Source organism: Vigna radiata, chromosome 5, assembly GCF_000741045.1.
Source record: "Vigna radiata var. radiata cultivar VC1973A chromosome 5, Vradiata_ver6, whole genome shotgun sequence".
Lineage (NCBI taxonomy): Eukaryota > Viridiplantae > Streptophyta > Magnoliopsida > Fabales > Fabaceae > Vigna > Vigna radiata.
In genome coordinates, this window is record NC_028355.1 from 18,211,321 (window position 1) to 18,223,385 (window position 12,065).

At 32.9% G+C, this 12,065-nt stretch overlaps 3 protein-coding genes across 14 annotated transcripts; 2 read left to right on the forward strand and 1 right to left on the reverse strand.

The window, feature by feature from the left end:
- Nucleotides 1-199: 199 nt before the first annotated feature.
- Nucleotides 200-2,620, forward strand: LOC106761895 (GTP-binding nuclear protein Ran-3). Its single transcript, XM_014645495.2, has 8 exons — nt 200-334; nt 414-483; nt 681-737; nt 849-966; nt 1,558-1,647; nt 1,742-1,921; nt 2,024-2,101; nt 2,404-2,620. The coding sequence occupies exons 1-8, from the start codon at nt 332-334 to the stop codon at nt 2,471-2,473; spliced, it is 666 nt and encodes a 221-aa protein (XP_014500981.1). The 5' UTR covers nt 200-331; the 3' UTR covers nt 2,474-2,620.
- On the forward strand, nt 2,492-4,897 carry LOC106761892 (U-box domain-containing protein 14). 2 transcript variants are annotated; one of them, XM_022780837.1, is made up of 2 exons: nt 2,492-2,694; nt 3,827-4,897. In XM_022780837.1, exons 1-2 carry the CDS (start codon nt 2,523-2,525, stop codon nt 4,774-4,776), a joined length of 1,122 nt encoding a protein of 373 aa, XP_022636558.1. In that variant the 5' UTR covers nt 2,492-2,522; the 3' UTR covers nt 4,777-4,897. The 2 variants fall into 2 exon arrangements, with proteins under 2 accessions (XP_022636558.1, XP_014500979.1); XM_014645493.2 differs by having other exon boundaries at nt 3,917-4,897.
- A 2,169-nt stretch (nt 4,898-7,066) lies between these two features.
- LOC106762286 lies at nt 7,067-11,605 on the reverse strand. 11 transcript variants are annotated; one of them, XR_001375804.2, is made up of 6 exons: nt 11,449-11,605; nt 10,492-10,920; nt 9,713-10,317; nt 9,027-9,080; nt 8,610-8,731; nt 7,067-7,380 (listed from the first exon to the last, which is right to left on the reverse strand). XR_001375804.2 is itself a non-coding variant. In XM_022780838.1 (6 exons), the coding sequence occupies exons 2-6, from the start codon at nt 10,888-10,890 to the stop codon at nt 8,724-8,726; spliced, it is 1,068 nt and encodes a 355-aa protein (XP_022636559.1). In that variant the 5' UTR covers nt 10,891-10,920; nt 11,449-11,605; the 3' UTR covers nt 7,067-8,723. The 11 variants fall into 11 exon arrangements, 4 of the variants coding, with proteins under 4 accessions (XP_022636559.1, XP_014501597.1, XP_014501598.1 ...); XR_001375803.2 differs by having other exon boundaries at nt 7,067-7,449; XR_002667830.1 differs by having other exon boundaries at nt 7,067-7,457.
- Nucleotides 11,606-12,065: the final 460 nt, after the last annotated feature.

The following is a 12,065-nucleotide window of genomic DNA, read 5'->3' on the forward strand; positions in this document are numbered from 1 at the left end:
GCATTTTAGTTTTCAAAAAGTGGATGGATTGGGATGATTGCATAAATAGGATTTCCAGTGCCGTTTTTGTCAAACGGCGCCAAACGGAGTTCAATTCAAATCTTTATATATATAAAAGTGCAAGAAGAAACTAAGGAGGTGCAAAAAGAAATACCCAATTAATTATATTTAAAGTCCATTTAGTTGAAAAACAATAGTATTAGACCGAAAAGGCAAAGTCCAGTTGGAATAGGTGCGTGAGGTTAACGCTAAGAGGGTCTTGGAAGAAACGCGAACTTTTATAAACCCTTGCTTTCTTTGCTCTGTCTCTCTCTCAGTCACACCTTCCACCATGGTTATCCCTCTCTTTCACTCTTCTGTTTTTCTCATTTTTTTCTATGTTCATTCGGTTAACACTAATTTTTGCATCGTAGGCTTTGCCTAATCAGCAAACAGTTGACTACCCGAGTTTCAAGCTCGTCATCGTCGGTGACGGTGGAACAGGTGAATTACCTCTTCTTGTCGGTGATCCACTTTCGTTCTTTTTTGATTGAAAACCGTTAGGTTTAGGGTTTGCCGTTATTTCGCAATATATATTGTTTGTCAGGTTTTTTGTGTTCTTTCGTGACGATCTAGGCTCTTTCTACAATAAACAATTTCGTTATCGAATTATTCATCACTAAAAGTTTACGTGTTTACAGGAAAGACAACGTTCGTGAAAAGGCATCTCACCGGTGAATTTGAAAAGAAATACGAACGTGAGAATCTTTTTCCTTATCATTTATTCTATGGCTAATGATTTGTGCTTGTATGTTCTTTTTTTTTTTTTGTGATTATCTAATTTGCTGTCATGGTTTTGTCCCAAACAGCGACTATTGGTGTGGAAGTTCACCCGTTGGATTTTTTCACTAACTGTGGAAAGATTCGCTTCTACTGTTGGGATACTGCGGGTCAAGAGAAGTTTGGTGGTCTCAGGGATGGATATTAGTAAGTTCTTTTCTGGTTTTTGCGTGAACTATTGGCAACAAGAACAGCAGACTCTTTGGTATTCATTATGGCATGTGCAACTTTGGTATTTTAATGTTTACTTGTATATGATTTTTGTGATCATCTGCAACCGGGAAATGCGAATTTGTTATAGTCTTTAGTGCTTATAATGAAATAGCATTCTTTCTTCTGTTTGCATGTTGCGAGCTTTCATCATGTATGCGTTTCTTGCTTCTTACATTAGAGTTACTTCTTTGGATATCAAAATTGTATGATTTTTTATTTGTTTTATCATATTGTTTCTTTGACATTGATTCCATGATTTTTTTTATTATTATCTGCATTGCGGTTTTTGCGTGAAAATTACCTGGCCACCTGCTCTGTACTGTTAAATCTTTATGGGGATGACTTGGATATGTAGGAAATCTAGCATTTAAGAACTGCATTGAGATATTTAATTTGTTCCTTTCGGAAATGTTTATGTAATCTTTTTTTCTACCGTGATGTAAAACTTCTGGGCTTGTTTCTCTCTTTCTCTCTCTCTCTCTCTGTGCGCTTTTAACACGGTTCCTTATATTCTTTATGCTGCAGCATTCATGGACAATGTGCGATCATCATGTTTGATGTTACTGCCCGGCTAACTTACAAAAATGTTCCTACCTGGCACCGTGATCTTTGTCGGTTCGTAAATGAATTTGTTAAAGCCTGTTTATCAGCTTCATATACGTTCCGTTTACATCAGATCTGGACATTTTCTGCCGAACTGATTTTTCAGGGTTTGTGAGAACATCCCAATTGTTCTTTGTGGTAACAAGGTTGATGTAAAGAATAGGCAAGTGAAGGCCAAGCAGGTTACTTTTCACAGAAAGAAGAACCTGCAGTACTATGAGATATCTGCAAAGAGCAACTATAATTTTGAAAAGCCATTCTTGTACTTGGCTAGGAAACTTGCAGGGTATCTCCAAAACTGCTAAATTTATTTGCTGTCCATATTATAAGATAATTGCAATCTTAATGCATTTCTACTTAAATTTTACTACTTGTGTCAATTTTGCAGAGATCCTAACTTGCATTTTGTAGAATCTCCTGCGTTGGCTCCACCAGAAGTTCAAATTGATTTAGCAGCCCAACAACAGTAAGTTACTTGTCCCTAAGAAAACTGATTATTTACCTGCAACCTTTAGTTTTTAGTCACGGCTTCTCTAGGATGATGAAGTAGGTTTATAGAACTGCATGATTACATTTTGAATTTAAGGATGTCCCAATTTTTTGTCGTCATGATTATATGGGGGTTTTTACGTTGTTCTTTTAGTTTCTATAAGAAAAATGTTCACAAGTTGTTTCCTAGCGATCAGACTGAATATTATTATTGTATTTGTTCATCCAGAATTGTTCGTTTTAGATTTTTTATAACGTATGAATTGGTGGCTTTTTCAGACACGAGGCTGAGCTTGCCGCAGCTGCTAGTCAGCCCCTTCCAGACGACGACGATGATACATTTGAGTAGTAATTGTGCGTCTGTGGACCATTTCCTTAGTAGTGACCGGTATTTGTGTATGCCACAATATATGTTTTTGGGGTTGTGTATTATTGACATTTTTGGTGGTGGATTTGAGGTTTCAAATTCAATCATTATGAGGTGTTTTCAATTGTTTTTTTGGTTTTCGCGTTCGGCATTCCGGTTGTTCAGTGTGTTTGACGCCCGACAAGATACATTTTGCACTTATGGTACGTTTTTCCATCTCAATTACCTGCAAGAAACCTTAAGTTTTTTATCCAGTAATCACTTGATATTTTATCTTTCAAGCAAATCTGGTAAATTTTGTTGGAAATTCGAAATGTCTTATTTGATAGTCTTCATGGCCTTGTAATTTCTAATAATGTAGGCAGTGTGCTTTTTTAAAAATGTTTAACTTACTAAATTTATAAAGAAATATTTTGGTTGTGGTTAGGACCCGTTGAAATGAAATTGCACCTACAGGGTATCTTAATAATAGTGTTTCGGGTGAGTTTTTGTTTTCGCGGAATATTGAAGAGGGTTCTGTTTGTTAAGGAAGTGAAGTTGGGTTGTGGAGTCTTGTGAAGATAAAGACGGTGAAAGTGAATTGAAAATGATTAAACTATGTTTTTTCACATATCCATGGTAGACGTGGGAAGATTTCTGGCTTCTGTTGGGTTTCGTTGTTCATCCCTTATTTCTTTTAGTATATGTGATGATGAAAATGTGTAATAAATTTGATTAAGTCAATTATTAGAGATTTACAATTGATGATATTATATTTATATATAAAAAAAAATAGAAATCTATTATAAAAAAAATGAAAAAATACTACAAAAGCTATGGTTATGTTAACCCAAATTTTAAAAATCTTCTATAAACCAATTATGGTTATCAACAACTGAAGACCTTCCTCTGTAAGAGCTAAACTTTTATGTTTTGCGAAAATGTCCTCAAATGTAAAAGTTGTAGCAGACAGTCTGTCATTGTGATTACAAAGGATACTAAACTCGAGTAGAGCAATTATAAAATGTGTGGTAGACATTCACTAACCTTTCATACTAAAGTCCATTTACAATTTGTCTAGTTGCCCACAAGGTATATCAAAGTAAAGTATTAATTTTATAGTCATATATCCCTTCCCCACCAATGAGAAATGACAGAGATATAGATTAAATGTGTCGGAACATCCAAGAGTAGGACAAATATCTAAAAGAAGTGAAGCCATTTCCAATGCTAATGAAACATTGGAACTATCTATATATTCACATAATTTACATAACCAAAGATGTGTATAGGTTTTAAGTTTAAGCTTCTTAAATACTTAAATTCAAAAGTCTGAAAAACTTGGCTGGTTGAAAGGTGGTATTCAAAAGATGTCTTCAGTAATATCATCATCCTCGTCTCGTGTTTTTGATGCCATCAATGAATGTGTGTTCCTGCTTCAATCAGACTCAGTTGAAGTTCAAGAGAGAGCTCTTCAAATGCTGGCTTCCATCACCAAGGTCAGTTCTCAAAACAGAACCTCACTGGCTCAAACAGAAGGAGCCATTCCAACAATAGCCACACTAACAAACTCTTCCTACCCGATCATCCAAACACTGTCTTTGTTAACCCTCTTCAACCTATCCCTCAACCCAGATCTGAAGCAATCTCTTGCTGACATGGAAACCATTTACTACCTCAACTCCCTCATCACCAACTCATCATTTAACCTTGACTCTTCCAAACTGGCCTCCTCATTGGTTTGCAGCTTGGCCATGCATGACAAAAACAAGGCCAAATTTGGGGTGGCAGGCACAGTTCAGTTGCTAGTTAAAGCAGTTGAAGGGTCTCACGGTTCTGATGCGCACCAGCTTCTGAGTTCTCTTGCTGAGCTTGTTCATTTTCATGGAAACTGCACTCTGGCAGTGCGAGCCGGGGCAGTGGCAGTGCTGCTTAAGGTGGTGAAGGGTACTGATAACGAGGACTTGGCAGGAACTTCTCTCGCTGTTCTTAGTCTCCTTGCGAGGTTTGATGAAGGGTTGAATTGTTTGAAGGAAACGGATGAGATAATTAGAGTAATGTTGAATGTGTTGAAGGGTAGGTCTCTGTTGAGCAAGGAGGGTGCTGCTGATATCCTTATTCGTCTTTTTGATGACAGTGAAGATTGTGTGACTGAGGCTTTGATGTTGCCAGAATTTTCAACCGTCTTGGCTGATCTTTGTGTGAGGGGTTCGGTCAGAGTTCGTGACAAGGCGGATTTGTTGATGAAGAAGATGGCACTGGTGAGCTTGGACTCTGATATGGAAGTATGCTCCCTGCATGGTTAACTCGCTAAATTTTATTTTTCAATTTACAATCACTATGTAATTTAGACATTGGCATGATAAGTTGAATCATCTCTTTGTTAAACTTGAGTTGTTTGATTGGAAAAGAAATTTATTCATGCAATCTTATTGACTAACTTTTGGCTTCAAATACCATAGTGTTGTCTTCGAATATTCAATTTTGTGTTTAAGTTCAATTTTGTGTTTAAGTAATATACAATCCAGATTGTCTTAAGGTCTTTTAACTTAAAGTTAGGGGTAAGCAAATCGAACCGAACTGAACTGCATTGCTAAAAATTTAATAAACTGAACTGAACTGTTTTTTGTTTTATCAAATTGAATTGAATTGTACTAAATTATAGTATGAACTGAACTATTAACTGAACTGTAAATTGCATTAACTTGGACTGAATTATTAACTGAATTGTAAATTGCACTAACTAAATTATTAACTAAATTGTAAACTACACTAATTTTAACTACACTACAATATAAACTGAACTGAACTATTAACTATACTAATTTTAAACTGAATTGTATTAATTTTTAAACTAAATAATATAACAATACATATTGAAATTTATTTTAATATTTATTTTATTTTATTCATAAGTGTCTAATAAATTGATTTTTAATTATTTAATATTATTATTTTCTATTTTATTTATATTTCTTTTATTATTAAAAATTATTTTATTTTTTATTTATTTATTTTATTTTATTAATAAAAAAATATAAAAAATAACATCATACACTAACACAAAATATATATATATATATATATATATATATATATATATAAAACTTAAAAAATATAAAAATATAAATTACATTTTTTTATTTTTATTGATAAAAAATATAAATTTTGTGATAAAAAAATTGTCTTAAAAAATTAATTATTATTTTTTTATGTGAACAGTTTTTTTTATTAATATTTTATTATTAAATAAAGTTTTTTTGACGAGACGAAACGAAACCGTTGAACTTAAACTAGAGAAGATGTAAGAGTAGATACAGTGCTCACAGTTAACTTAAACCGTTGAACTGTTAGTAAAAATGGTTCAGTGTAAGTTAATTGTAGTACAGTACAAATAAGTTATTTTTGTCGAGTCCTACTTAAAGTATTAGCTGAAAAATAATGATAATTCTTTATATGAATTTGATTTATGTTTTATTGGTATTTACTAAGTCTTCAAATGATTATAAAAAATTGCATCAAAATTAAAAATTCATCTTGATAAGTGACTCGCATGAATACATATTATAGTCACTTATAAAAAAATTTCCTGAAGTTGAGTCTTAATAAAAAGTTGGGAAAGAAAATATTTGTCTTAAACATATAATTCAGTCCTATATGTTAAAAAACCAAACATTAGGAGAGGTTAATAATTTAATTTAGTTATTTATAATTTCATTTTAGGGTCAAGAGATACTCTCCACAATGAAAAAAGAAAAATGTAGTATTTAAGTCAAATTAAATATTTTTTTTATTTAACTTATCACTTTCTCAGTTTATATAAATTGCGCAGTATAAAAGTTATGTAAATTTAATGGTTCAAGAGACATAATATAATTCAGTATAAGAGGTACCATAGCAACATTAATTTAGTTTCTAAAATTAATAAATATCATAATTTAGTTCTTAAAATTGCAAAAAAAAAAATCATTTCATTGCGAAAAATTGATAATATATCTTATTTTAATCCTTTCAGTATGATAACAAAATTATTAATACTAAATTATTTGGCACTCAAGTACTAGTATTCCATGTATTATGCTAATTTATCCAAAAATATTATCCAATCTTTCAAAGAAACAAAACCTACTCCAGCAATTACTTTTTCAAATTTAAGTTTAGAAAAAGATTATTTGAAACTACTTAGATAATTTTTTTTATAAAGATAAAATGATTCTAATAAAAGTTATATTTATATTTTTAAAATGAAAAGAAAAAATAATAATAATTAGTGTAAAATAGGAATAAAAATTGTTACCATGACCTTTAAACTTAGTATTGCTAAAAATTTAAGATATGACGTCCCATTATCTACATGCTATACCTTGTATCACAGGCACTGACTTAGGAATCAACTTTGTATGTAAGAAAACAATAACTTAGAGATACTCATCTTAACGTTTTATTCCCTTTTGTCTTCTCTGGAAAATAAACTGGTTGGTTGTTCAAATTTCCATATAATAAAGAACAATATGTAAAAGCATGAAAGAGGCGATCGTATCTTGCTCTAAATTTATTAATGTGTAACTGAATGAATTTAGCTTAGGACAATAGATATGAATAATAACTGTAAACATTTATAGCACTGTTTTTCCATCTTAAAGCACATTAACAGAACAGTAATAACTCTATACACTGATGGAATGAAATCTATATCGACTTACACAGCACAGGCTGCAATGATACAAAATTTTAACAGATTAATTTCATAGGGCATAATGTACATCAAATAAATACTGATTTAAGATAATAGACAAATTCATATACCGAAAGCGAAGTCAGACATTACACAGGCACATAAAGAGGCAAACCAAAATATGCATAAGATTTGCTTAACACATCGTCTTCTCAGGTGCTTCGCTTCCACAAGCCTTCTTATTTGCAAAAGCCAAAACATTGATCAGCTCATCAAATGGGATTCAAATTGTCCACAGCAAAAACTACACAACTAGAATGGCCTAAATGAATTTTAGAAAAAAGTGCAAAGGATTAAAATACAGGGAATTATGTCTATGAATAGACGATATAATTTTCTTTTCAATTCCTATATATAACAGTTCAAAATAGACAGTTGAGAATCAGAATGATCACGTTGCAAAGGTTAACAGAATGTCACCAACAGATCTCATTAGCGATTAGTACGTAAAGCCAACAAACAATATAATTTATTGGAGACAAAAACAATGGGACAAAAAAAACAAAATTAACCTCAATGAGAATATACATAGAAAATGATGCTCCATGTCAAAGCAATCAATGGATGTCCTAACACGTTTCTTGATGGCCAATTGACAGTATGCTTCATAATATCGAGGGGCTAAGGAGAGATGTCAGACATTTTGAACTTGCAACCTACATGCTCAGAAACCACTATAGAAAGAAAAGAGGAAATGAGCTAATTGATTTGAGTAAGACGGGTGCATGCGCATTCCTGTTACTTTACAGTCAAAATTCCATTAATGTAAAGAGAACAACCAACCATTGCTAACATGTTGCCATTATATGCCATTTTCATCAATGTAAAGAGAACAAAATTAAATTTTTTATAACCTCGAGGAAATTATAAGATCCAAATCTAAGAAAGTTTGGAAAAATATGCGCACTAAGTGACCAGTTGAAAAAAGGTACAATAAGACGGTATATAATGGGCTGACCACAACAAGTATGTATTCAAACAAGTAATTTATAGTGCATATTTGGGGACAAAGGCCAACAAAAATTTAATATTTGTCCTTTACAATCAAAGCCGTACAGAATTAGTCAGTCTACAAGATGCACATTTGACGCATATTTAAGGCATAATTTAATTACTCAAGAAAGTGCTGCACAAAATGAAGAAGCAAAAGGAAAAACAGAAACGAACCAAGGGGTTCTTTCTCAGAGGACAAAGGTGGGCAATAGACTAGTAAAAATAGAGGATTGGGAAATGCAAATTGTACATACACGCGGAAGAATAAGGAGATACAGCCAGGGGTGAGATGTAAATAGGGAATGGAGAGAATATTTTTGCAGACAGGGGTTAGAAAGTACATGATATTTGAGCAAACGACCCTAAATTAATTAGGTCAATAATGCAAATACCGAGATGTGAGATTTTTACCCGTTTGAAGTAGTGACTGCAAAGCACTATTGCAGCTGCAATTTGCTCCATGTCAACACACCACACATCTGCTTATGCATAATGGAGAGGCAACGGGACAGAAATCCAGGGCAATTAGATACCTGATATATAACAGATTCTGAACATACTAGCATCATTTTTTTTACTCTTACAGGATAAAGTATTCAAGCAACAGTGAAGATAATTCACACCGTACGCAAATAAATGAATTAAATTATTATTATCTGAATAATTGCACAATAAGACCTGGCATATGAGGATTACATCTGCAATTTAAAAGCGAGATCATGGTCTTAAATCACATGAGTGATATACAATGGTCAGAATTTTAAAATCTCAGTAAGAAAATTATTGGTAGATGAGACCAATTAATTTGCAGAGAGAGGAGAAGCAAACCTAGTATCATATTTAGCCATTGGAAGCAAGGCATGCAAGCCTCCTACACTGGCCCTGGAAAGTTGTAGTTGATTCATCAATAATAGTCAAATGGCAGAAAAGGTGACGCCATAAAATAGATCGCTAATATATTTTATTCAAATTAAGCAATATTTTGGATTAAATATCAGAACTACAATCAAGCTGTCCATGCAAATTCATGAAGTCGTTAATCATCACTAGGCAATTACATCGTATACAACAAGTAGTCAGAGACAATCAGATGAATATCTCATATCAGCAAATCATGGCAGGTGTAGAAGCTACGAACTCGTACCAATTGAAAAGGAAAAATTACAACATCAAATGTCAGAGAGAGAGAGAGAGAAAGAGATTAAGAGACTAGCAAATACATAAAGTGTAAATCAACATAATTTCCCGAATATAGAAATTTTAAGAAAAAATATTTATTCAAAAATATGTACTGTTCTTCAGAACCTAATAAGGCTGTACAAATGAGGGATTAAAGTGTAAACATTTAAAAATTCTGACCACACGAACCTAAGTTCTTTATCTCCATCAAATGTTCATCATTTGAAATATTGAGTAAAATACGAAGGTTAGTCAATATTTCTTCTTTTTCCCAACTTAAAGGACCAGAGGCATGCAAAACTTCTAGGGTACTGTGGTATGCATTCAACTCAAACCTATGAATTGTTTCTGCTGCAACCTCACTGGTAGAAGTGGAGCATCCTTTATCCACATCTCCAACATCTAGAGATTCTGCATCACTGCAAAGGGTATCTTCATCTTGGCAAGGACCTGCTAAGGTATCACTGGAAATTTTATTTGAGTTACTACTAATCACACTACAACTGCCAACAGAACTCAGATCACTACAAGAATAATCAGGTTCTTCAATTCGTTCAAGAAAGTGTGTTGAAACATTACAAGAATTCTCCTTTCCTGTTTCATAATATTTGTTGGTACCATTAGTAAAGGAAGTATGCATGCATTTTTCACCCATATTATTTTGTGGGTAAACAACAGCATGTACCTTTTGCAGCAAGGGGGCTGTAGTTACAACTTTGAATCTTTCACACTCACCCATATTCGACACAGTCCTTAATTTTCTGGGATAAGAGGAGACAAAAGGGGACATTCTTTTCAACGTTGAAGATGAGACCAGGCGTTCCTGGTGATCACTGGCATCTAATCCTCGAGAAAAAATATTTCGGCATTTATTTTCAGGCTGATCCTTGGAACTGTTAGAAATCAAGTTAGACTTCCTAACTGGTGACTTGCCAGACCCCTGGAACAAGCACGAACAAAATATCAGGACATTGAATTCAATTTAAGTGTAGTCAAGGAGCCTCTATTAATAAACCAGAAATTCAAACATAAAGAAAATTGTCCAAACTTTGGAGTATTAGCTAAAATTAAAAATTAAATCATAAGCAATAATGTTGAGGAAATAGAAATTTACCTTTGACATAAGAATCCATTCACCATTTTGAAAAGTCTGGCGTGCCCTCATGTTTACCTTGAGTACCGTTAACTCTTTGCAAGATACCCATAGCCTTACCAAGAAGAAATCTCCATCAATGAATTTCAAAACAGTGGCTGCTCTCCATGAACCAAAATTGTAAACCTCCACGTGATCATTTGCTGCCCAATTCCCAATACCTTTGATTGGAGGGGGGGATGGTCTGATGGCATTCCTTGAAACTCTTACTATGCTAGCCTCACTTGTTGTACTAGAACGGTTATACTGAACTCTGTAGGTGTTCCCATTACCAGAAATTATTCGCGCACATCGCCATTCCACACTAGGTCCATCGGTAGTACCAGGGATCTCCACTTTGCTTCCCTTTCTCAATCTCATGGTGATGACTACTTCAACTCGGAAACGAAACTGTGGCATTAATACTTCTACGTTAATATCACAGAATAAAAAAAAAGTTTATTTCAGATAAACTAGAAGGATTATAGACTATATACAACTCAAATAAAATATTCAACAACTTCTACCAACGATGAAAATATAATTAAAATTAAGGTTTTAAACACCCTACGGCGGTAGCAAAATCAAGGTTAACCGAATCTCTATCGCAATTCAGACCACGATTGTGGATGCATAGATTGCACTTGCCGGTAATTTCTCACCAGAAAACCATGACAACGACAATTCAAAACCTTGATCGGTGTCGCTAATCTCCAATCGATCAAGTGTGCGTCAATCGAATGAATTCATAAAAATATATATATATATATATATAATGCTAATCTAAACAAAACAAATCCCCAGTAAAATTTGCAATGAAGAAAAAAATCGTCTATACAAATTGCCAACGCGATTAATTGAAAGAAACTAAAATCCTAAGTTACATATATGCGGAATGAACCTAAACAGCTCTAATAAATGAAGATGATGAAAAATTACCTGTATCTAAGATTCACGATGTGAAATCGCTCACAATATCTGAACTAATCGCTGCGCCTGTGAGTATCTTTGATTTTTCCAAGGGGATGAGTATGGAAAAAACGAACAAGTTAGGGTTTCGGAATTTATTGTCAAAAATGGCATAATTGTGCAACTTATAGGAGCAGTGGAGATAAAAATAGCCAAATGGGCCAAATCATTGGGCCATTTGCAGGCTGGGTACGGTGTAATTTATATTTTTCAAGAAAAATAATTTTTAATTCACTTACTATATAAGTTTTGTTTACTATATAAAAACTAACTTGTTTGTTATTTAATATTGATTATCATCATTTTTTATATTTTATATTATTTATGCCGAACAAGCAATTTTTAAATATATGTAAACCTAGAGTGACCTTCGCTATACTGATTAATAATAGGAGATATATAGTATCGAATAAATATTAATTAATAAAACTTGATTAATTGTAAAAATCAAAGGTTTATATCTATTTATTTATAGGTCTATCTATCTATTTATTTTTATTTTTTGTATTTTTGTCCATTTATTTATGTGTCTCTTTATCTATCTATCTCTTTATCTATTTATTTATCTTTTTGTCTATTTTCCTCTC